The following is a 21,937-nucleotide window of genomic DNA, read 5'->3' as shown; positions in this document are numbered from 1 at the left end:
AGAGACTTTGTGCGTTACTGGTTATTTTTCTTGAATCTTCATTCAAGGCAAGTGCAGGAGACTTTGGATTCCTGTTTTTGTTTCACAAAATACACTAATATTATTGTAGCAATAAGACACTTATGGTTAAGTTGGAAAGTTATAGTTGTATGTAAATCATTCCTAAAAAAAGAAGAATCAATTGAAAGAACCATCCTTTTTGTAATTTCACTTAAGTTCCTATTGAAGCCACCTATAGTAAGAAGGTAGCCTTCCTTATTGCTGAGAGGAGAGAGAGATCTCATGAAATGTTGTGTAAAGTCACAATTTTGTAAGTTGTAGTTAGTGATGTACAAAAGTTTTAGCCAACAAAATGATAGCTTTTCCACTCTCAATGTGGATCCAATTGATAATAAACTCAAAATTCTAGATATTTTAAAGCATTGTTACAAGAGCTTGTGTGTTACATCCCAAATTTTGCCTAATTTAAAAATGTTCGTATAGTTGATGAGATCTCACATGAAGTCGGTTGACTGGTAAAATTAGTTAAACAATATGATCCTGTGAAATGAAAATATGGTTATTTCTTTTAATTTCATGTGAAGATGACATTTTAGTTAATCGTTATGATATTATTATGATCATTTGTTGTCTTGAAATTATGGAAAAGTTGGTTACTCATTATAAAGTCATGGAAAGTGAAATGGTATTTAATTTTTATGATGTTTTATAAAAATGACAACTTTTTATAGTAACTTTAATTTATATTGAGGAATAAGTTATTGTACTGGGAAATTCTCTTTTGCAAGAGCACGTCAGGGGGGGGCGTGAAGCATTGTTAGTGAAGGAATTGGGTAAGGGACACCAATCTGCCTATGGATTGATAGGTATGGGTTCTAAGCCATCTTGGTCAGGGAAGCTAGACTAGGCAAGCAAGGTCATACAAAGTGATCGCCATGAATGAATTAGTCAACACACTTAATACCATAATGAAATATTCTACTAGAACAAATTATTACCTTTATGTTTATAGACGATCTCAGAGCTTCTTGTCAGAGCAAGGCATGTTTTTATATAATGATACCATGTTACCTACACATACCTTTATATGTACATACATATACACGTACACATGTACATTCCTTATGATTCTTATGAACGTATATGTCTTATACATAATATATGTATACTTGGAATATTATGTCTACATACGTATACATGTTCTTACATACACTTACATATGCAAGTATGGGTGGGTGCAAATTATACCCCTATATTAAAACATTAAAGGAACTCTTATTTCCAACTTATGTCAATGATTCAAATTCCAAACTCTGGCAAATTTTATAACTATATTCATGCCATCGGCCCATTACTTATTCAACGACCTATTTTATTTAGGAGCCATTACTTTATCAGCCACCTTGTATGGTTCTTGAACGTAACATATTTTGATGCCACCTTTTCTTCTTGCTCGCACTGAGCATGCAATTGCAAGAGACAAACTTATCATATGTGATGGATGTATTTCAAGCGGATGCTTCACTCTTGCGAGCCGTGCTCTTGATTTATTTTTCAACTATTCTCTCTATGCATTTTACCTTCAATAGCAGCATTGAGCTGCACACCTTTAGTGTCGTGAATAAGCATTGGTTTTTCAGAGCCAGCTGTAAGATACATAGCCGTGAATCATATTTCTTGAAGCTCATATATTGCATACTCCAAGCTTGGTGATTGGTGTGAGCCATTGTTAATTGATCGTTCAATCCCTAGCAAGGGCCATAATAGGAGGATCAACTCTTTAGTAACGTAAGGAGATAATTCTCTCGTAGGTCATACATTCTTCAACATTTCTTATATCAAATTTCTACATGATAAGCTCTGAAATCTTGGCTGAAAGTTGATGGAGTTTTCCTATAAAATATAGTTAGAGCACGTCACCAAAGGATTAGCCATCTTATTGTACGTTTGATTGGTAATAACATTGCATAAGAAGTTTGTATATTATGCTACCTCTGTGAGATTATATTTTTTTTTCAGAATTTTGATGTTTGATTGGCAGAATTTTAAATCTAGTGCAGACTTATACAAAGGCATTTATTTTGTATGCCTTTGAGATAAGGAAGGCACTTTATAGAGTTCAACAATTGTTATAGGTTTAAAGATTTACTTATGAATGACTATTATAAGCCCAAATCGGGTAAAAAGAGTTCCAAATTGTGTTGAAATAAGAATGATTAATGCTATAAGCACCCACACGGGATTCATCCAAAGAAACCAGCAAGGTCGAGATGAAGACTGTGGGCTATGCCAAAAGAATAGCTGGTCAGACTTGCAAGATAAGAGAAGGAAATTAGAGACAAATAAACAAATAATAAGATTAAGCAAAACTATCCTAACTAATTAGTTCATAGTAAATCTTGTTGCCTAATCGAGCAGTGGGTGATCGGGCACACTGTGTCCATATAAATCCTTGGCCAGGGTAGGTTTAGTGGCATGCTTGCTATTGTGATCACTAGAGGTCAGGTTGCTAGTTGTTGGCAAACAGGTTAGAGGAAGGTATCTAGAACCTAGCTAACTGCTTAGCTTGGTGGGTGATCGAGCACACTATGTCCATATAAATCCCTGACTAGAGTAGGTTTAGTGGCATGCTTGCTATTGTGATCACTAGAGGTCAGGTTGCTAGCTGCTGGCAAATAGGTTAGAGGAATGTATCTAGAACCTACCTAATTGCCTAGGAAGGTATCTAGAACCGGGATGCTTAGTGGCAAGATAGGGTGTCTTGTACCTATTCTTGGGTAGGGAGGGCCTTTCTCGGTAAAGATTGTTTGGGGATACTAAGGGTCCACGATTGAGAGGTTAAGCCCCTGACAATGCTTCTCCTCTATAACAAATGCCAAGGCTTGGACAAATACATTCAATACTGCATGTTTTTCACCTTCCTATAGCAAGACTTTTACTTTTATGTACTTTTCATTTGTGCAGTTAATTCAGTTATTTCCTTTTCCTTAAATAGTTAATTCATTTATTTTCTTTCCACTTAGATAGAAGCAGTTATTCTGTTATAGCCATTAAACTCTTTCAGTTGATTGTGGAGAGTAGTCGTTATATCTATTTCGTTTCAGATGAAAGTGAAAAGCAATATAAATTGTTGTAATTTATCAATGTTTCTAATAGTTAGGAAAATGATATGTTAGATTGCTAAGCTTGGTTTCTCATGATGTAGATGTTGTCAATCAACTTAACGATGAGCTTAGAAATGACAATAGTGATAAAGAGAACTATAGATTTGCACTCAATTTCCAAGGAGGATAATTATGCATTCAATACTGATGAATTTTTATTTTGATTAGGATGTTGATAAGGAGCACATTAGGACATGCAATTCAATAAAATTATTTTTGGCTATGAATGTATTGTCCCTTTCGTATGCACTTCAATTGATAGACAACTAGCCTATTTTAGTTGGTTTTCATAGGCTAATAAGTTGGGTTAGGGAACTCATGATGACAATTTTTTCTAGTAGAGATAGGTTGTCTTTGAGCTCACACAGTTGAGATGTTTGTAATGCGCTTTTTAGAGTGGATCTGCATGGTTTTCCCTCGCTATTTTAGTAATTTCTATGTACCGACTTAGCTAGTTATCAATATTTCTATTTTAAGTATGGTCGGTGAATGCAATAATGCTGATATCTCAATATTTGAGATAGTCCAGTTCTTTTTAAATTGAGTAACAATAAGTTATTAAATTATAAAGTCATTCAATAATTGCATTAAAACATAACACATAAAATAAACAAAACCAAGGGTGTATGTTACAATGGTATTAGTGGAGTGTGTGCAATCTTCTTGAAGGGTTCATCACTAAGTTGCATGGGTATGCATACCCACACCCTTGGTATGCATACCCACATACCCAAGTACTGGGTACACGTACCCCAAGTACTGGGTACTCAGTGGAGAGCATCATAGCTAAGACTTTGATTAAGAATTTGTTTTTTTTTTGTTTCGGTTTTTTGTTCGTGTATCAGCTTGTTTTTTATCAAGCTTAATGCACTATGCAATCAATTTGAAACTTTGATACAATGCTGATTAACATTAAACTTTATCAGTGTTCAAGCCAGCAGTTTATCATTTGCAATTTGGCATTGTTATACGATTTATGATCTTCTTGTTCATGTTTAAAGTCTGCCTTCTCTATTATGCATCTCGACATTTATCATATATTATTATTACAAACATATTGCAGATCTAAAATGAAAACAATAAATTGCATTTGCAAACTTTATCAATGTTCTTGTTTTGAAAACAATTATGATTTATAATCTTAGATTCTCTATAAATATTAAATTATAATAAAAAAAGTTGAGACGTACCCAAGTACCCCTATTTTGAAAGATAGTTTTACCCGTACCCATATTGGTACCCTAAGTACCCAAGTACCCCCGTCCCCGTGCAACCATGGCTCAACATGATAGAGCAATGATATATCAAGATTTGACCAAGAACCTTCACACATCATTATAACACTTGCGGTAACATGTCTAATACAAATTTAGTTGCAGAAGAACAAAGTGCTATAGAAGGATAGAGGACATGTAACATGTGTGATAGAGATCCTAGATATCCAAGTGAGGAATGTTTTATGAACTTGATTTATGCTCTTGTTAGAGGGAAAACTGTTACAAAGTAGAGAGGACAATATAGAAATAAGCAATTGGGCTTGTTGACAAAATTAATGGCTTGATAATTAGGATGAATGTGGGTGCAAATAACACCAATAATGCAAATATTGGAGGCAATAATGGAGGTAATAATGGTCAAGAAGAGTATTCAATTCATGGTGCGAATGCAAATCAGCAAATGAGAACAATTGCTTCTAGACCTCTTATGCATACCTTTCCACCCAAGGTTCAAACACAAGATGATAATGAGTCCCATCTAATAGTTTTGCAAGATCAATTCATGCAATAGTGGACAATTGGAGGTCCAAAGTTCCAGCTTTCTATACTATTGAGGGATTATATTAATGTTAGAATGAACCATAGACCCCATGCAAGAGGTAGAACACAACAATATGATTTGCGGAAAAAGGAATCAGAAGCTAATTCTTCCTTAATTTGATGGTTTGGGAAAGATTTCATCTAGATCTTAGGTAGATACTTATTTCAAGGTCAACACTATGCCAAAAGAGGAAGCAATTAAGTTTGCAAGAATGCATCTGGATGGCATTGTGAGTGGTGGTATCTTAGGATTATCACCATGGGTCATGATCAGATTTCCTCTTTTGCAAAGTTCATATTTTAAGGAAGTGGCACAGCCAAAGCAAATGGGTTTTATACACACTTATATGTTTGATTTTCAAAGATTTGCAATGTTAAGTCACAAAAAATTCAGGCACGAGGCTCATGGTAATTTTAATGGATGGTTCATGAGATCCTTTGAGAGGTTGGATCAAAACCCTCAATCCTCCTATCTTGTGGTAAGGCATCAAGAAGGCTGGAGACATGGATGCGTACACTTCTAGAAGCATATTTTGAGTGAAAGGGATTCCCTCATAAGTAGGATAAGAGCAAGAAAAAATCTTATAGGGAACTACATCAGCTACATAGTGATTCCAACTTACTAGACAATGAGCAACTTAATGACCTTCAGAGGAAGAGACTGCGCTGTATTGCTGATAACCTTGGGGCCAATATCACAAGTTAGTTGTGAAGGTAAAATCTAAGTAATTGGAGCACTTTTTTGTTGAAGAATTTGCATAAAAAAATTAGAACAATCAAATTGAAGGAACAATGATGGGGAAATCACATTAGTAGAGGAGAAAAAGAGTGATAGTACCATTGGCTAACTCTCTAGCATACAAAAGGAAGTTATGTTTAAGGTAAGAGATGTATTATAGGGGTAACGGTTCATTACTCTTATTGGTACAGATGAAACTCAAAACTTTATCGATGAGGTCTTTGAGGCTAGGAGATGCTTACAAACATAAGAACATGATGGATATATGGTCATGTTAGCTAAAGGCTACAAACTCTCTAACTCTCATAAGCTGTCTAAGTTGAGCATAGATTTGGATTACGAAAATTGAAGGATGAGTTCTATGTTATTAATATTGGGAGATTGATGTGGTTTTATCTCTTGTAAAGTCATCTTTCAACCTGTAGAAAATGTAAATAGAGTATCAATCCAATGGGAGAGGACTATGAAATAGGGTGCCAAACTAGTGATTACTATGCCTTATAGACTTCTTGAAAGACATGAGGATGAGATAGAGAAAGCTATGGAAACACTAGTGGAGATGGGGCACATCAAACCCAAGAGAAGACCATTTTTATTAAGAGTAGTATTAGTGAAGGAAAAAGATGGGACAATTTGGATGTGGATTGATTAAAAGGCACTTATTAAGAAGACATAAAATAGGTATTCCATTTCAAGAATTAACGAGTTGATTGATGAGTTGTGTGGAGCTTGTTACATTTCAAATACAGATTTGTGGTTAGGCTACCATTGCACTTGGATGAGGAAAGAGGACATGAGAGAACGACATTTAGATGCCTCTATGGACACTTGAGTTTTTGGTGATGCTTTTTGATTTGACAAATGCACTCGCTAGTTTCTAGAGTTTGCATTAATCATGTATTCAAAAAATAGTTGAGGAAATTTGATTGATATGATATGTAAAGAGCATATGAGTTATCTTGGGGAGGTTTTGAGCATATTGAAGAGTGCATGTCATAATGAATTTGGTATGGAATAACTTCTCTACCTTGGTCACATCATTAGTGCAATGGTGGTGATCCTGAAAAGATCAAGGCTATATTTGAGTGGCCTATATGTACGGATCTCACTCAAGAGATTCTTTAGTTCGTGTGGTTTCAAGAGGAGGATGGGTTGAGAGTTGATCTTGAGAAGATCAAGGCTAGTGCAGAATGACCTATACATACAAATCTCACTCAACTTAATGGATTCTTTGGTTCGTGTAGTTTCTATAAGAGATTTGTTTAGGGGTTCTCATAGGCTGCAAGTCCACTCCTAGACTTGACAAAAAAGGGAGATTTTGAGTGGTCCGATTCAACATAGAATTGTTTTGAGCATTTCAAGTAGGTGATGTCTATATGTTTTGTGTTGGAAATGCAAAAAATTTCCAAACGTTTTGAGTTGGAGGGTGATGCTTTAGGAGAGGGGGTTAGAGTTGTTTTGATGTAGGAGAAGCATCCCACTCCATTTGAGAGCAAAAAATTGAGAGGTGTGGAGAAGAGTTGCTCTATTTGTGAAAGGAGATGTTGGCAATCATGCGTGCCTTGGCCAAATTCAAACCTTATATGGTAGGCAGTAAATTCATTATTAAAATGCACCATAGTAGCATCAAGTGTATCACAAATCAAAAGGATCCTAGTGATAGGCAATTGAAGTGGGTTAGTGCACCATAGGCATATGATTTTGACATTGTACATTTTAAGGGCAAAAAGAATGTAGTTGCTGATGCACTTTCCAATAGGCCTCACTTATGTTCATTGTTTGAGATCATTGCTGATTGGAGAGAGTTGATTTCAGCAAAACATGCTAAAGTTTCCTGGGTAGTAAGAATCATAGAAGACATTATTCTTGATGACAAATACACAACGATCAATCAATTGAGCATTTATAAGGAGAGAATTTATTTGGTGCCGACTTCTCAACTTAAGGTGAAGATATTGATAACTTTTCATTCTGCACCTATTTTTCGTCATTTGGGCTCTTTAAGACTTACAAACAAATGTAAGAGAGATTCACATGAAAAGATCTCAAATATGGAGTCCTTAAGCATGTTAGGGAGTACCCCGTTTGCTAACAAAATAAAAATGAACACACTTATCTAGCCAGTTTCCTCCAACCCTTATCCATTCATAATAAAAATGGGAATGTATCTCTATGGACTTCATTCCCGAGCAACCTAAGGTACTGGGCAAAGATAGCATATATGTTGTGGTTGACCAAATTTGCACATTCTGTGCTATCTGTGCAAGAAATACTGCAACATGGGTAGCTGATTTATTTTTTGGGGAGATTTTCAGATTTCATTAGATGTCAAGGAATACAGTGATTGATAAGGGCATCGAGTTCCTAATCTCTTTTGGGAGTGACTTTTTAGTGTGGATTGAGATCACTCTAAGAAAAGGTTTCCACCGGATAAGGAATGGGACAACAAAGTAGTAAACAAATGGGTGGGTATCTCAGAAATTTTCAAGACAATAGTGAGCTAAGGTAAAATGCCTACACCTTCGAGAGTATTGCTACAATTCTACCTATCACATGTCTATCAAAATGTCACTATTCATGACATTGTGTGGGTATGAGGTGCCCAACATCATTGATTTTCTCTTTGGGGATAGTAGAGTGCATGGCAAGGGATTTATTGCAGAAAAGTCAAGATATCATGAAATCTTTGAAGGAGAACTTGCAGTAGGCACAAAATCAGTAGAAGCTATATATTGAATAGCACTGGATAAAACACATTTTTGAGGTAATTAACATGGTTTATTTGAGGATTCAACCATATAGACAATCTACTCTCAAGAATAGTGGAGTGGAGAAGCTCAATTCTAGTTTCTATGGCCCCTTTTGAGTCTCTAGGAGGATTGGAGAGGCTGCCTATGAGCATGACTGACTTACGAGTAGTAGATTGCATAATGTGTTTTTTGTGTCCAGACTTAAGAAGGCCCTTAGGCATAATCTGGTCCCCTCATCAGAGTTGCCACCATTGGATGAGGGGAAATTGATTTTGGTTCCAAAGGCCATCATAGATTATAGGGATTATTCTCTTCAAAAAGGATCATTAAGGAATACTTGGTCAAATGGAAGAATTTTCCAGTAGAGGATGCAACATGGGAGAATGAGCAAATTTGTCATATCTAGAGTTGAGATTGCTTGAGGACAAGCAATTTGGGGAGGACTATAATTTCCCTTTCCTAAGCACTTCAGTTGCACTATTAGCTTGTTCAACGGGTTCCTGTAGGCTGAGAATTTGGGTTAGGGGATTCATGACAATAGCTTGTTTTAGTAGAGAGGTTTTTCATTAAGCTCAAGGAATTCAGATTTGTTTGTAATGCCCTTTTTTGGAGTGGAATTGGATGGTTTTCCCACACTATTTCTTGTGAGTCACTTCAACCCTGACTTGCCAATTGTCAATATTGCTATTTTTAGTATGGTCAATGGATGCAATTAATCAGAATATCTCTATATTGGAGAGTACAGTACTTATAAAATTAAATTACAGATTAACTTTACCATTGTTTTAATATATACAATAATGGACTATAGGGGTGCTCAAATTAATGAGGTGTAAAGGTAAAATATATAAATATGTCTTATGAGAATGGGACTCCACTTAAGGAGACAAATGTTTTAAAAGTTTTAATTGACAGGCAAAGGCAAAAAGGGGTGTAGCTTTTGGGGTGATATAAGTGAGTTTTAGGAGCTCCTTTTTCTTGCTCGACTTTGATATTTGGAAATTTTCTTTGCTGGTTCATCTTGTGGCTCTGTGAAGATGAAATCTGATGCAAGTATCATTTTAAAAAACCCACTAATAAATAGGATCCATGCTGATCACTTCAACATCCATTCAATAAAAATTATGATTTAGAGGCATCTCATGAGGTAAAAGAAAATATGCTTCAGCAAGTTTATCAATATATTCTCCATTCACACAGTTTGATTTCTATATCGGATTGTTTTATTCCTAACTGTTGTTCTCGACATCTTCCTGCAAAACCCTTTGGAAGAGTTGTTCCAAATTAGTTCTTCTAAAACATAACCAAAGCTGAGCCCAATCTAATAAATAAATTACAAGTTATGGTCTCTATACGGAGACCCATTTTCACTGTCATTAACCAGAAACAAAACTTGTAACCCTACCTAGGGCATCCAATAATTTTTCTGAAGACAAATCCAAATGATTCCAAACCAACTTCATAGTGACCCTCTATGAATCTAGTTTCTGAATTTGTAAGTGATTAATTGTTTCAATGTATAAATCATTATGTGAGCACAAATCATTGCCTGCAACTCCATTGAAGGTATTTAAAACCAGTTTTCACTAAAAGATGTATAACTTCCACAAATATGAATGAAAACGATTCAAACCAAAAGGAAATGAAAGCTTATTTGTATATCTTTCCAATGAATCTATTTAGAGGTCATAACTTGTCCATATGTGTCAGTGCCAAATACTGCAATAGGATTGTTGTTAGGGAATTTGAAATTTATAAATAACCACTTTCACTAAAATATGCATAAATTTTTCAAAACCGAATGAAATTAATCCAAAGCAAAAACAGAAGGAATATAAGTCATCCTACTATCCAAATATCTAACTTATATAGGGTTTCTAGGCCGTAATTATTTGTACAAGGCCTGGAAACAACATAAAAATAGTGAACACCAATCAAAATAGCTATGAATGAATGCACAAACTTATACCAAAATGTTCTCCTAATTCTGATTTGGAATGACTGATACAAGTTATTTATACCATTTTAAGCTTTTAGAAACCATGCAACTTCCTCTATGACCTTTCATCTTCCTTTTGTTTTCAACATTTTGTAATCTTGCACTTTCTTGACAACTTTACATTTTATTGCCCTTAGGCATTACCATTGATTCATTACATGGAATATCACATCCAAACATATGGACTGACATTAAATACTTACAATATTTCTTGGAATCATCTACAATATATTTATGACTAGGTGCTCCTACACCAAAATCCCTTGGAAGGAACTCAATTTGGAGGATTCTGGTGGTTTAATTTAGGAATTACATTGGATCTTAATGGTGATTTGATTTATTCTTATTTTGTTTAATGGCTGCATATTATCAGAGGTAGTTTGTAGAGGCAGATAGAGGACGGACATGGAGTTAATTGTAGTTTATAGAGGGAATGTGCCGAACACTGTTCTTTCTGGTTGTACAGTCTTTTAGGAGGGATGTGAGAGCTATTGAGGAGGCTGATGGGGTCTAGGGAAGGTTTTTGTGGCTATTTGGAGGCATTTAGGGCCTATACCAGCAATCTTATCCGTTTCGTGGCTTTGGAGGGTGTGATTGGAGAGTGGTTTCCAAGTTTTCTATTGCTAGTTTCAGTAACAGAGCAATCTTATATGTTGCTGGAGTTAACAGGAATGCGGGAAATGTATTTGTCAATCAGTTTAACTATCTGGGTATTGCCAATTTTAATGATATATTGCACTGTCCATTCTTCAATTGAATCTGAGTTATATCATTCTGTGGATTTTTCTGAATATTGTATTAAATTGAATACTCTGGAGTTCGCGTATTTCTCTTCTTCAATAAGTACATCATTATAGAAGACAAGCCAAAAATGAAAACAAGAGCATATGTAAGAATGGATATTGTGTCTTGTTAAGTAATTGCACTTGAGTTGTATGTTGAAAAGTGAAAGGACAGCTTAGAAACATTACACATTAAGTTGAAATTTGAGAGAGCAACTGAATAGAGATTCATGATGAAATTCCAAGGGGGTGTTAGTAAGTTGTGCATCTCTTTCCATGGGAGGCCCTCATAGTAGCTCTGTATATAAGTTCATGTATGTTCCCTTTCTGGGGGCCTTTGCTGAAGCTGTTTGTACTCATCTTATAGGGGAGAACATTAGGATTTAAACATTGAGTTCTTCAAGCATGGCCATTAATTGGAGATTCCTCACATTATCATGAGGATTTATCATTGCGGCACATTGCAAATTGCAACATATTGTTGCTTATGACTATAGTATCTCAACAAGCATTATTTAGCTTAGCACATGAAGATCTAAGATTGCGCACTTCATTTTAGTTTTTGATGACTAAGCATGGAGTGAGATCATCTTGTGCCTTTGTTTTGCCACATGAGCAGGTTTTGGTGTCAACGTTTATCTTTATTTGAGAGCACAATGGGTAGCAAGTGGTTCACATTTTCAGCTTGAAAAAAAGTTAGGTCATCCAATGCACACTTGAGCACTCATTTTGGTTAATCATGGGCACCATCAATTTGGGTTTTCCAAATTTTAGGTTAGGTGGTGTAGTTGACACACTTTTCGGCTACTCATGGGTACAATTAGCATAGGTTATCTCATTTTCAAGTCAAAAGGGCACAATTAGCTTGGAGCTAGAAGTGATGGAGATAAAATTTGGACAGTCTACTACAAATTTCATCTCGTAGAAGTAATTGTTGACTTTTTTGTCAACCTTTATCCCATTACAAATAACCGATCAGAGACATCTTTCATGGGATGAGTTCTTTTTTTCCAGTCTAGAAAGTTGTGTATTTTCGGCTTTCTCTGACACATTAAAAAATTGTGCATTTTCGGGTGTCGTAAGAATTGCATTGAATGAGTTGGCTTATTGAAGGAACACTTTTTTTCTCATTCGACATCTGCAGGTCGAAATTGTGGTGCATTTTTGTGCCCACGCATAATCGCAAGTTAGGTTGCGATGTTGCAATGCGGTGTATTTTTGGGCATCATAGGAGAACACCTTTTTGCTCATTCGATGTTGCGATATTGCGTTGGTTGCGATGTGGCGTTATGTTTTTCATTTTTTGCATGATCCAGGGCTTGCCGGGTAGAAGGAATTTCATGTTGCGATGTTGCGTTGTATATATTCATGCTTTGCGCAACATTGCAAGGCTTGTGAGAAGATGGAAAAGATCTTGTGCGATGGTGTGTAGGCCGAATCTGTAGGATGCTTTCGTGCTTGCATGACATCGCAAGTCTTTTGTGCAGGAAGTTGTTTCATGTGGCGATGGTGCGTGGGCCAAAAATGTGGTGTGTTTTCCTGCTTGCGTTAATTTTTCTAGTGACTGTGAGAAGATCTGAGAGCTCAATATTTATTGCTGAACCACATTTTTGGACTGTTTCATGCTGTGGTGTATTTTCGAGCATCATAGAAGGGCCTTTTTGCTCATTCGATGTTGCGATCTTGTGCAAGTTGTGATGTTGTGTTATGTTTTTGTTTATTACATGATCACAGGGCTTGCCAATTAGAAGGAATTTCATGTTGTTGTATGTTTTTGTGCTTTGCGCGACATTGCATGGCTTGTGAGAAGATGGAAAAGATCTTGTGCGATAGTGTGCAGGACGAACTTGTAGGATGCTTTTGTGCTTGCGTGACATCGTGGGTCTTTTGTGCAGGAAATTGTTTCTTGTGGCGATGGTGCTTGGGCCGAAAATGTGGTGTGTTTTCGTGCCTGCATTAATTTTTTTGGTGACTGTGATAAGACTTGAGAGCTCAATATTTATTGCTAAACCGCATTTTTGGGCCTTTACATGCGACATAAGTGGTTGTCCTTCCTATGTTGCCACTTGGAAAGGGTATGGACATGATTTTATTTATTGGGGAAGCATATTGGCCCATTGTTTGTCCCTTCATGAGCATATTTCTATAAAAAAATCCGATTTTTTCTGATTCTTTCTTGATTTGCACTCTTTAACTTAAGTTAATTTGGGTTGGAGTTTGAACTTCACTACCATAACTGAGTTATTTATTGTCTCTTTAAAAGGCAACTTTCTACATATTTTGGAGGTTCTTCTTTGTTTGCATTTTGCAGTAGCAATATGCTCTACAATTGTAAATCCTTTTGCCTTCCATTAATGATATACTTGTTTTACCTATTCTTTCATTTAGCTATCTTGTGCAGATTTCTTCTTTGTGTTGGATGTTTTTTTCTATATTCTTAGTTTGCATGTTGTGTTTATTATGCTAGTAAGTGTTGTCTTGTGAAGTTCTTCCTTTCAGCATTTTATTAGTTAACTTGCATATAAGTTCTTTGGAGATATATTAGAGTTTAGATCTGTGTAGATGGGTGTTCTATTAATGTGTTGTGTAGCTATAGACAGAGGTAGTAACCATATTTCAATTTGATGCATCACCTTCTTTCCCTTTCAACATTTAAATTTCATGCATTCCTTCTCCCCTTTACTCAAAAGTTGTAGTTAGGTGCATCTTGATTGTAAGAAAGTTGGCCTTCTTCGGAGATTCAACCTCAGACTTCAAGTCTCACACTTGGAGGTTGTTTCCATGTTACATGAGGTTGTTTGAGGGTCATACATCAAGCAAGGGTGCAAAATTTTGTGTCAACAGTTTTTGGCACACTCGGTGGGACAACATTTAAGCTTAAGCCTATTGGTTTGTTGGTGTCATTTAAAGGACTTCAACTTCTAAGCTGAGGAGATAGTGCTACTCTTAGCATTTCAACTTGCAAGAGGCTCACATCCAAGCACTTGGTGACTCTATCTCTATATTTTGGTTCTCAAACCAGATTTGCTCCAATTCATGCCCATAATTCAAACAAGGGTATCTTCTAGTGGTAATTTTCAGTTTACCCAACTCTCACTTTCAGGTTCTAGAATAGGAAGAAATAGGCTTTCTTTATCACTAGAAAGAGGTATAGAAATATCTGCTCCATCCCCTAGATCTCTTTCTACTCCTCCAGTTGCTAGATCATAGCCTAGGATTCCATCCATTCATTTGAATTGACCATTATTCCATATGGCTCTCCCTAGGAATCAAGTTTTTGCTACATTTAATGATGGCAGCCCTCTCATATTGGCTCAAAGGCATGATATACCAATAGCTGCACTTAAAAGTACACTAGACGTCATTGGTGAAACCTCCATTTCTCCCATAGAGCATATTCAAGAAATTTCAAATGTCTGTAATATTCATGGTATCATAGAGGATGATGTTGTTGTTAGACTTTACCTTCATTATAAAAAGGAAAGACTTTGCAGTGGTATAGAGGATTACCACACAACTCCATCCATAGTTGGGATGAGTTAGGTGAAAGACTATGCAAACATTTTGAAGACAAAAGTGACAATTTCTAACTTTTGGAGCAGTTAACTACAATTAAAAGAGCATCTCATGAGTGCATGACTAATTTTAATTATAGATTCTAGAGAACATGGGATAGAATTCTTGCTGTAGTAAAGCCTCTTCCTAGTAATGCTTTCATGCATTATATCAGAGATTTTGATAGTGAGATTGCAACTACATTATAGAAACTAGGAGGAGATACTCTACCAGCTACATACGATTTTTCTATAAAGGCAGAGAACACTCTAATTCAAGGAGGAAAACTAGCTCCAAGACCTCTAATGCCCCTCTTCCCTGATATGCCTAGACATCAGCTTGTTGTGGCTCCTATTCTAGTTGTGTTTGCAAGTCAGCCTCTTATTGCTGCTCCTCCAAGCTCTACATCTTCAAATAGTATATTGGAAGCCATATAAGAAACTTCGGTGCAATAGATGCTTAATTCCAATCTTAGATTGGAGAATACGGATAGGAAGCTTCAGGATCAAAATTCTAACTTAGATAAGAAGTTTCAAGATCAAAGCTTGGAGATGCAAGGCATTAAGCAGAATATTGGTCAACAAAATTTGTATATGCAGGCCCTTGGGAATGAGGTGACAACAATTGAAGGACAACAAGCTCAAAGCATTAGGCACCCTCAGCCTTATAATCAAGATTTATAACCAAATGGGCCACCACATCAAGTGCAAAATTAAAGGAGCCAGAATAAATCTTTCAATAGTGTACCCCATGCAACCTCAAATCAAACCAAGACACTTGTTCACCAAAATAACTATACTTAAGAGAAAGGAAGGTACATGCCTGGTAATCAATCCAATGATCAGGGTGCATTTTCTTATGCTTTGATTGTGCAGGGGGGACCAACAACTTCAGGACAATAGTACGATAGAAGTCAGTCCAATAAACTCCAGGACAACAGTACGATAGAAGTTAGTCCAATATTGGACATCAGGCTCAAATGCATGGAAGTGCTTCTTATGCTATTTTTGGTGGTAGAACCCAAGAGAACAACAGTGTCGCAGCCATACATGCAATAAGCCAAAGGACAGTAAACAAGGCAGCTGATTTATTTCAAAATCAGAATAAAGAATGCAATTGCAAGAAGCTAGAGGAGTCTAAGGCTGCTCTTGTAACAATGAATAGTGTATCATCAAATTCAGTCATTACTACACAACAAAACGAGGAGGAAAATCAAAGTAAGAAAATGAAACCACCTCTCTTTTATATCTCTTTAATGATAAGAGATAAAATAGTTCATAATTGCATGATAGACTCAAGTGCTAGTACCTCGGTCATGCCTAAGAGGATTGCTGATCAGCTAGGCATAAAATATGAGCCTATGACTGAAGGGGTTACTCAATTAGATGTTACTTCTTGCAAAACAGCAGGGGTATTGAAAGATTTGAAATTGGCTCTGCATGCATGTCCTGGATATACTATCTTGCAAGACATATATGTCGCAGACCTCCTTGAACACTTTGCCATTTGCTTATCTGAAGTTTTCACTTCTAAAATAAGTGGTGGGTATATTGCTTCTGATTGGTCTTGTATGTTTTTTAGAACTAGATGTGGCACAAAGACCTCCATAGAAGCAGAGCCATTTTACACTCATCATGTAGAGCCTTACATGGTTACTCCTAAAAACATGAATTGTACTCTCTTTGACGAGGAGGAAGACTACTTGGATCCATTCAGGCATATAGATGAAGCCGAGCCAAGAATCTATGTTATACATGAGTTCAACGTTGTCATTCCAATTCTAATCCAAGGTGTGAAAGAGTAGCAAGGACACCAAATTTTGTTGGTTCTTAAGGAGGATGAGATAGCAAAATTTTGATGTTTTGCCAGGTTGTAGAGTTGCTGATTTTTCTTGTGACATAGATGTGCATCATGTTTTGATGCTTATAACTCTACACTCAATGAATTGCTTCAAGGTCACTAATCATATGCTTAGTAGGTAAGCATCTCCCTTGAGTCACCAGAAATGTTGAGATTTTTTGTCAACCTTTAACCCATTATAGATTACTGATCAGAGACATCTTTCATGGGATAAGTTCTTTTCATAGGATCAACATTCTCTTAACACAAAAAACACTGTGCATTTTCAGCATTCTCTTGCTCACAGAAACATTGTGCATTTTTGGGCGTTGTAGGAGTTGCATTGAATGAGTTGGCTTATTGAAGGAACACCTTTTTGCTCACTCGACATTCATAGGTCAAAACTCTGGTGCATTTTTGTGCCGATGCATGATTGTAGGTCAAATTGAAGAGAGGAGCTTTTAGGTTGCGATGTTGCACTGTGGTGTATTTTTAGGTGTTGTAGGAGCATCTTTTTGCTCATTCGATGTTGCGATCTTGCGTATTTTGTGATGTTGCATTATGTTTTCATTTTTTGCATGATCGTAGGGCTTGCCAAGTAGAAGGAATTTCATGTTGCAATGTTGCAATGTTGTATGTTTTTGTCCTCTGCACGACATCGCAAGGCTTGTGAGAAGATGGAAAAGATCTTGTGCAATGGTGCGTTGGCCGAATCTGTAGGATGTTTTTGTGCTTGCGAGACATCGTGGGCCTTTTGTGCAGGAAGTTGTTTCATGTGGCAATGGTGTACAGGTTGAAAATGTGGTGTGTTTTTGTACTTGCATTAATTTTTTCTAGTGATTGTGATAAGACCCAAGAGCTCAATATTTATTGTTGAACCGCATTTTTGGTCCTTTTCACATGACATAAGTGGTTGTCCTTCTTATGTTGCTACTTGCAAAGGGTATGGGCATGATTTTATTGATCGGGGAAGTATTTGTTGGTGCATTTTCTGTCACTTCACGGGCAGATTTTTTTACAGAATCAAATTTTATCGTATTCTTTCTTGATTTGCACTCTATACCTAACTCCATTTGGGTTGGAGTTTGAACTTCACTACTACAACTGAGTTATGTCTGCTCTCTTTATAAGGCAGCTTTGTACATATTTTGGAGGTTGTTCTTTGTTTGCATTTTGTAGCAGCATTATGCTCGGCAACTGTAAATCCTTTTTCCTTCCATTAATGAAATACTTGTTTTACCTATTTTTTCATTTGGCTATCTTGTGCAGATTTCTACTTTGTGTTGGATGTTCTTTTCTATATTCTTAGTTTGCATATTGTGTTTATTATGCTAGTAAGTGTTGTGTTGTGAAGTTCTTCCCCCTGTCAACATTTTATTAGTTTCTAACCTGCATACAAGTTATTTAGAGATAGATTAGAGTTTAGAACTATGTAGTTGGGTGTTCTATTAATGTTTTGTGCAGCTATAGGCAGAGGTAGTAATCTTATTTCAATCTGGTGCATCAACCCCTTTCCCTTTCAACATTTAAATTTCATGCATTCCTTCTCCCCTTTCCTCAAAAGTTGTAGTTAGGTACATCCTAATTGTAAGGAAGCCAACCTTCTCTGGAGATTCAACCTCAGAGTGCAAGTCCCATGCTTGGAGATTGTTTCCATGTTACATGAGGTCATTTGAGGGTCATACCTCAAGCAAGGGTGTAGACTTTTGTGTCAACAGTAATGTTTAGACTTCACTTAGCATAGATTATGGTTGCAAATACCCGAATTTCACAGAAAATGGTTTTAGTATTCTATCAACATAGGATTTATTATCGTGGATAGCTGACTCAATTTGAGAGAACAAACCCATGTTTTTACCAATTCAACTTCTTCATTCCTCTAATAATTCTAAAACTATAGAAAGAAACAAGCTATCATTTTTGCAAAACCTTATGCAGAAGACTGGAGCTTTATATGAAACAAATGAGGCATCATAAACAATTTGCTCAATTATCATTACCTGTGCATATTAAGTGGGAAAAGATGTAGCACTACAGTACATAATCCAATTTTTGGTAAGATCATATTTAATATTTTGTATTTCTTAATACACTAAGAGATGAATAGTCATCTAGAAGATGAACTAAATAGTAAATGATCATTTAATCTTAATAAACATGTACATTGTATCACATTTTGATCAATGGATGCATGGTAAGAGCTTTATTGAATACTTTACTGTTGTGTAATGCCCTATCCATCTCATTTATTGATCTTCTCATCTGTATTTTGTTCTTGGGCCTGCACATATCTAATCCTTGGGAATGCAGATTTAAAAAAGGTCTGGGATTATTGTATTGTATTTGCCAACAGTTACGTATATTAGTTATAAATGTGATGCCTTTTATCAAAATAGGATAAAATCTTTATAGCTGCCATCTTTTAAACTAAGAAGTTCAGCCACATATTATGTACTAATTAAAATCCATTAGACCATAAAGATTTTCCAGTTTCATGTTTTCTTTTGATTGTTAATGATGAAATAGGAGTGCAGTTAATAGGTTCTGTGGACAACGGAAAATTCATAAGCATGTTTTTTATTTAAAAACTTGAAGAATCATAAAAAAATTGATGCCTAAGTCAATTACACTATCATGTCTTTATAACAGATGAAAAATAGTCTATCAAACTTCTTACCCTGCATATGTTGAATGATTTTTTGTTGCCATGGAAGTTTTATTCTATGAAACTTTTGTCATTTGTCAATTATATTTAGCAGTACTCTTGAGGTCAAAATCTAGATCATTCTGATCTGCGCTTCTGGATTTTATGCAATAAATGGAACACATTCAATTCTACTGAAAAGTTTGGCACTGCAACTTTATCATCAAAATTTAAATTTCTGGTCTAGCATTTCTTATTATGCCAACTGAACTATTAATTGCTCAAAACCTGCAAGACTAAAGTGTCTCATGTTAGCGTCCCATAAAAGTGCATTCCTGCCCTTCAAATTTATTTGCACCTTTACATAGCACCATACATGTGGTGCTTTTTCTTACTGAATGTAATTTTTTCTCTGATTCATGAAACCTAATAATGCCATGTTTAACAAAATGGATAGAATTGTTTTAGGACCTTTCATTCCATAGTTATATTCATAGTTTGCAAACTCTCCTTGTACTCTCACAGTTGCCAAGTACTCTCAAGTTTGTTTGCTGGGCAAGTACTCTCAAGTTTAACTCTTGCATAGTTATAGAATGTTAAAAAACGTAGGTAAACATGTTGATGCAGGGAAAACATTGGATTAGATGCATTTTTCACATCATTTTAGTGCTCTAAAACTATTGATTTTCTCTATTGAAATGTCAATTACTAATTTAATACATTTTATAATTGTATTCTACAAAAAAAAAAATGTTTCTTTAAGAGATTTTAAAATTTAGTACTTTCTGAGTTTTCCCCAAGTTTTTGTTAAGGATATCCCGAGTTCTTTCCGAGTTGAAAATTTTGGGCTTGCCGAGTACTCTCTAAGTCCGAGTCTGCAAACTATGGTTATATTGATGTTTCTTTCTCTATTACTATTCTCCAATATTTATATATCAATGTATAAAAGTCAATGCCTGCTGTATTTAGTTAGCAGATCTGTCACATATATTTTTTAAACATTCCAATTGTGGAGCACTTTATGTGAAAAACTTAGTTAAAAATTTAAAACTACCGTTGGAAGTTGATTTACAATAATTAATATCTTTGTACAATTTGTTTGAAACAATTCAACATTTGTCATAGTGGAACAATGAAAATAATATTTCAGCATTTCTGTTTTCTATGCACTCTATTCTTGTGTTTCTGTAAGTGTAGAATTATAACTACAGCTAAATAAATAAGATATAATTTCTAGTTTGTAATACTGTGTTGAGAATTAGTGATTTCAATGAGCAAACCAACTTACACAAGTTTCAAAATTAAAAAAAATAGTGGTTGTCCTGAAATTTTTACTTTGCTAGCTAGCCCCTTTATCTTACATTTTCTCTAGTTGGATTTGTAAGATTATTATTTTTTCAAAGTATTTGTCTTGGAGGCTTCCATATTTTAAGCAGCCAAATTTTCTTGTCATATCTCCAAGGTTCACAAGTAATGATATTTTTATTATTTAATATTCTGCAGTGTACAGCTCATGGGATGTGGGAAAGTTGCAGTGTTTCCAATGGATTAAAAAACGTTTTGAAGGGCCAGGGGTACAGTTTTGTGTTATTGGAGATGGCATGGAGGAATGTCAAGCAGCAGAGAGCATGAGCTGGCCTTTTGTGAAAATTGATCCACACCCAAATGGAGTACATCGGTTTCCAGGGCTTTCGCTTTCTACCATAAAACACTATCTGAACTGCATATATGATAGCTCTCAAAATGATGGTCCAGAGAAATAACGAGATTGCAGTGTGCTTTTTCATAGTGACCTTTTCTTTGTATTCTTCAAGCTATTGTGTTCCATAGTTTTAAAGTCATTTATATAGTTCATGGATTCCTTTTCCAATTTTAGTTAGTAGATATAAGAGCGGTGTTACTTGGAATAATTATAATAATAATATATCTGTACTGGGGTAGTGCAGGAGCATATTGGAAAACATGTTGTATGTTTGTTTCATTTGATTTTCTGCAAATAAAAATCTCTCCTTTTTCATTTAGACTGATAAGCTAGTCAAATCAAATTGAGGTCACATGCTAGTTTCAAACCTCTTATTTTACTTAAAATTCCAAGCTTTTGCAGGCCCAGCTTTTAGGGAAAATAAGAAATCTATACAAAATTAATTATAGGATCATAAGATTGCCAGTTTTCATAACATGCGAAAATCTATGAAATTTTAATGGAATACAAGAAACTTGGTTTTGGAACTAGCTAGCGAGAGTTCACTTAAGTATGTTTTTGGTTGTTGCTATTCCACAAATAACATGTTTCAGTGACCATACAGGGAATTTTAAGACTGTCCAAGATGCATTGTAGAACTCTTTCAGTCTGAATTACTTGGGAAGGTTTTGTTATAAATGCATGTCACAGCTGACTCCCAACATTGCTTGTGGGTGTCCTAGAATCTTTGCAACATATGTATCATTGTCATGTTAAGATTTATTTTTTAGGGCTCCCTAGGGTTATAAAAATATATTTCCTCATATCAAGGGTCATAGTTGATTTCCCTTCAAGTTGCCATAAGATTATATTGAAATCACGCTTTGAAAACTCTATCAAAGTGTGGGCTATGAAATAAGTGTGCAAGGAATATAAAGAAGAACAACATTTCACAAACTAAATCAAT

The 21,937-nt window shown here is 35.6% G+C and overlaps 1 protein-coding gene across 5 annotated transcripts in view; it reads left to right on the top strand.

Moving 5' to 3' along the window:
* LOC149543477 (protein phosphatase EYA-like) overlaps positions 1–21,310 on the top strand; it is a 169,324-nt gene extending 148,014 nt beyond the window's left edge. For all 5 annotated transcript variants that reach the window (XM_089798278.1, XM_089798280.1, XM_089798282.1 and 2 more), the window contains one exon: positions 20,793–21,310. In XM_089798278.1, coding sequence (XP_089654404.1) covers positions 20,793–21,052 — 260 coding nt within the window. In that variant the 3' untranslated portion in view covers positions 21,053–21,310. The remainder of the gene's footprint in view (positions 1–20,792) is intronic.
* Positions 21,311–21,937: the final 627 nt, after the last annotated feature.

The sequence above is a fragment of the Cupressus sempervirens genome, chromosome 8 (genome assembly GCF_028749045.1).
Source record: "Cupressus sempervirens isolate cs-2001-9-10 chromosome 8, ASM2874904v1, whole genome shotgun sequence".
NCBI lineage: Eukaryota > Viridiplantae > Streptophyta > Pinopsida > Cupressales > Cupressaceae > Cupressus > Cupressus sempervirens.
This window is presented reverse-complemented; position numbering and strand designations above follow the sequence as displayed.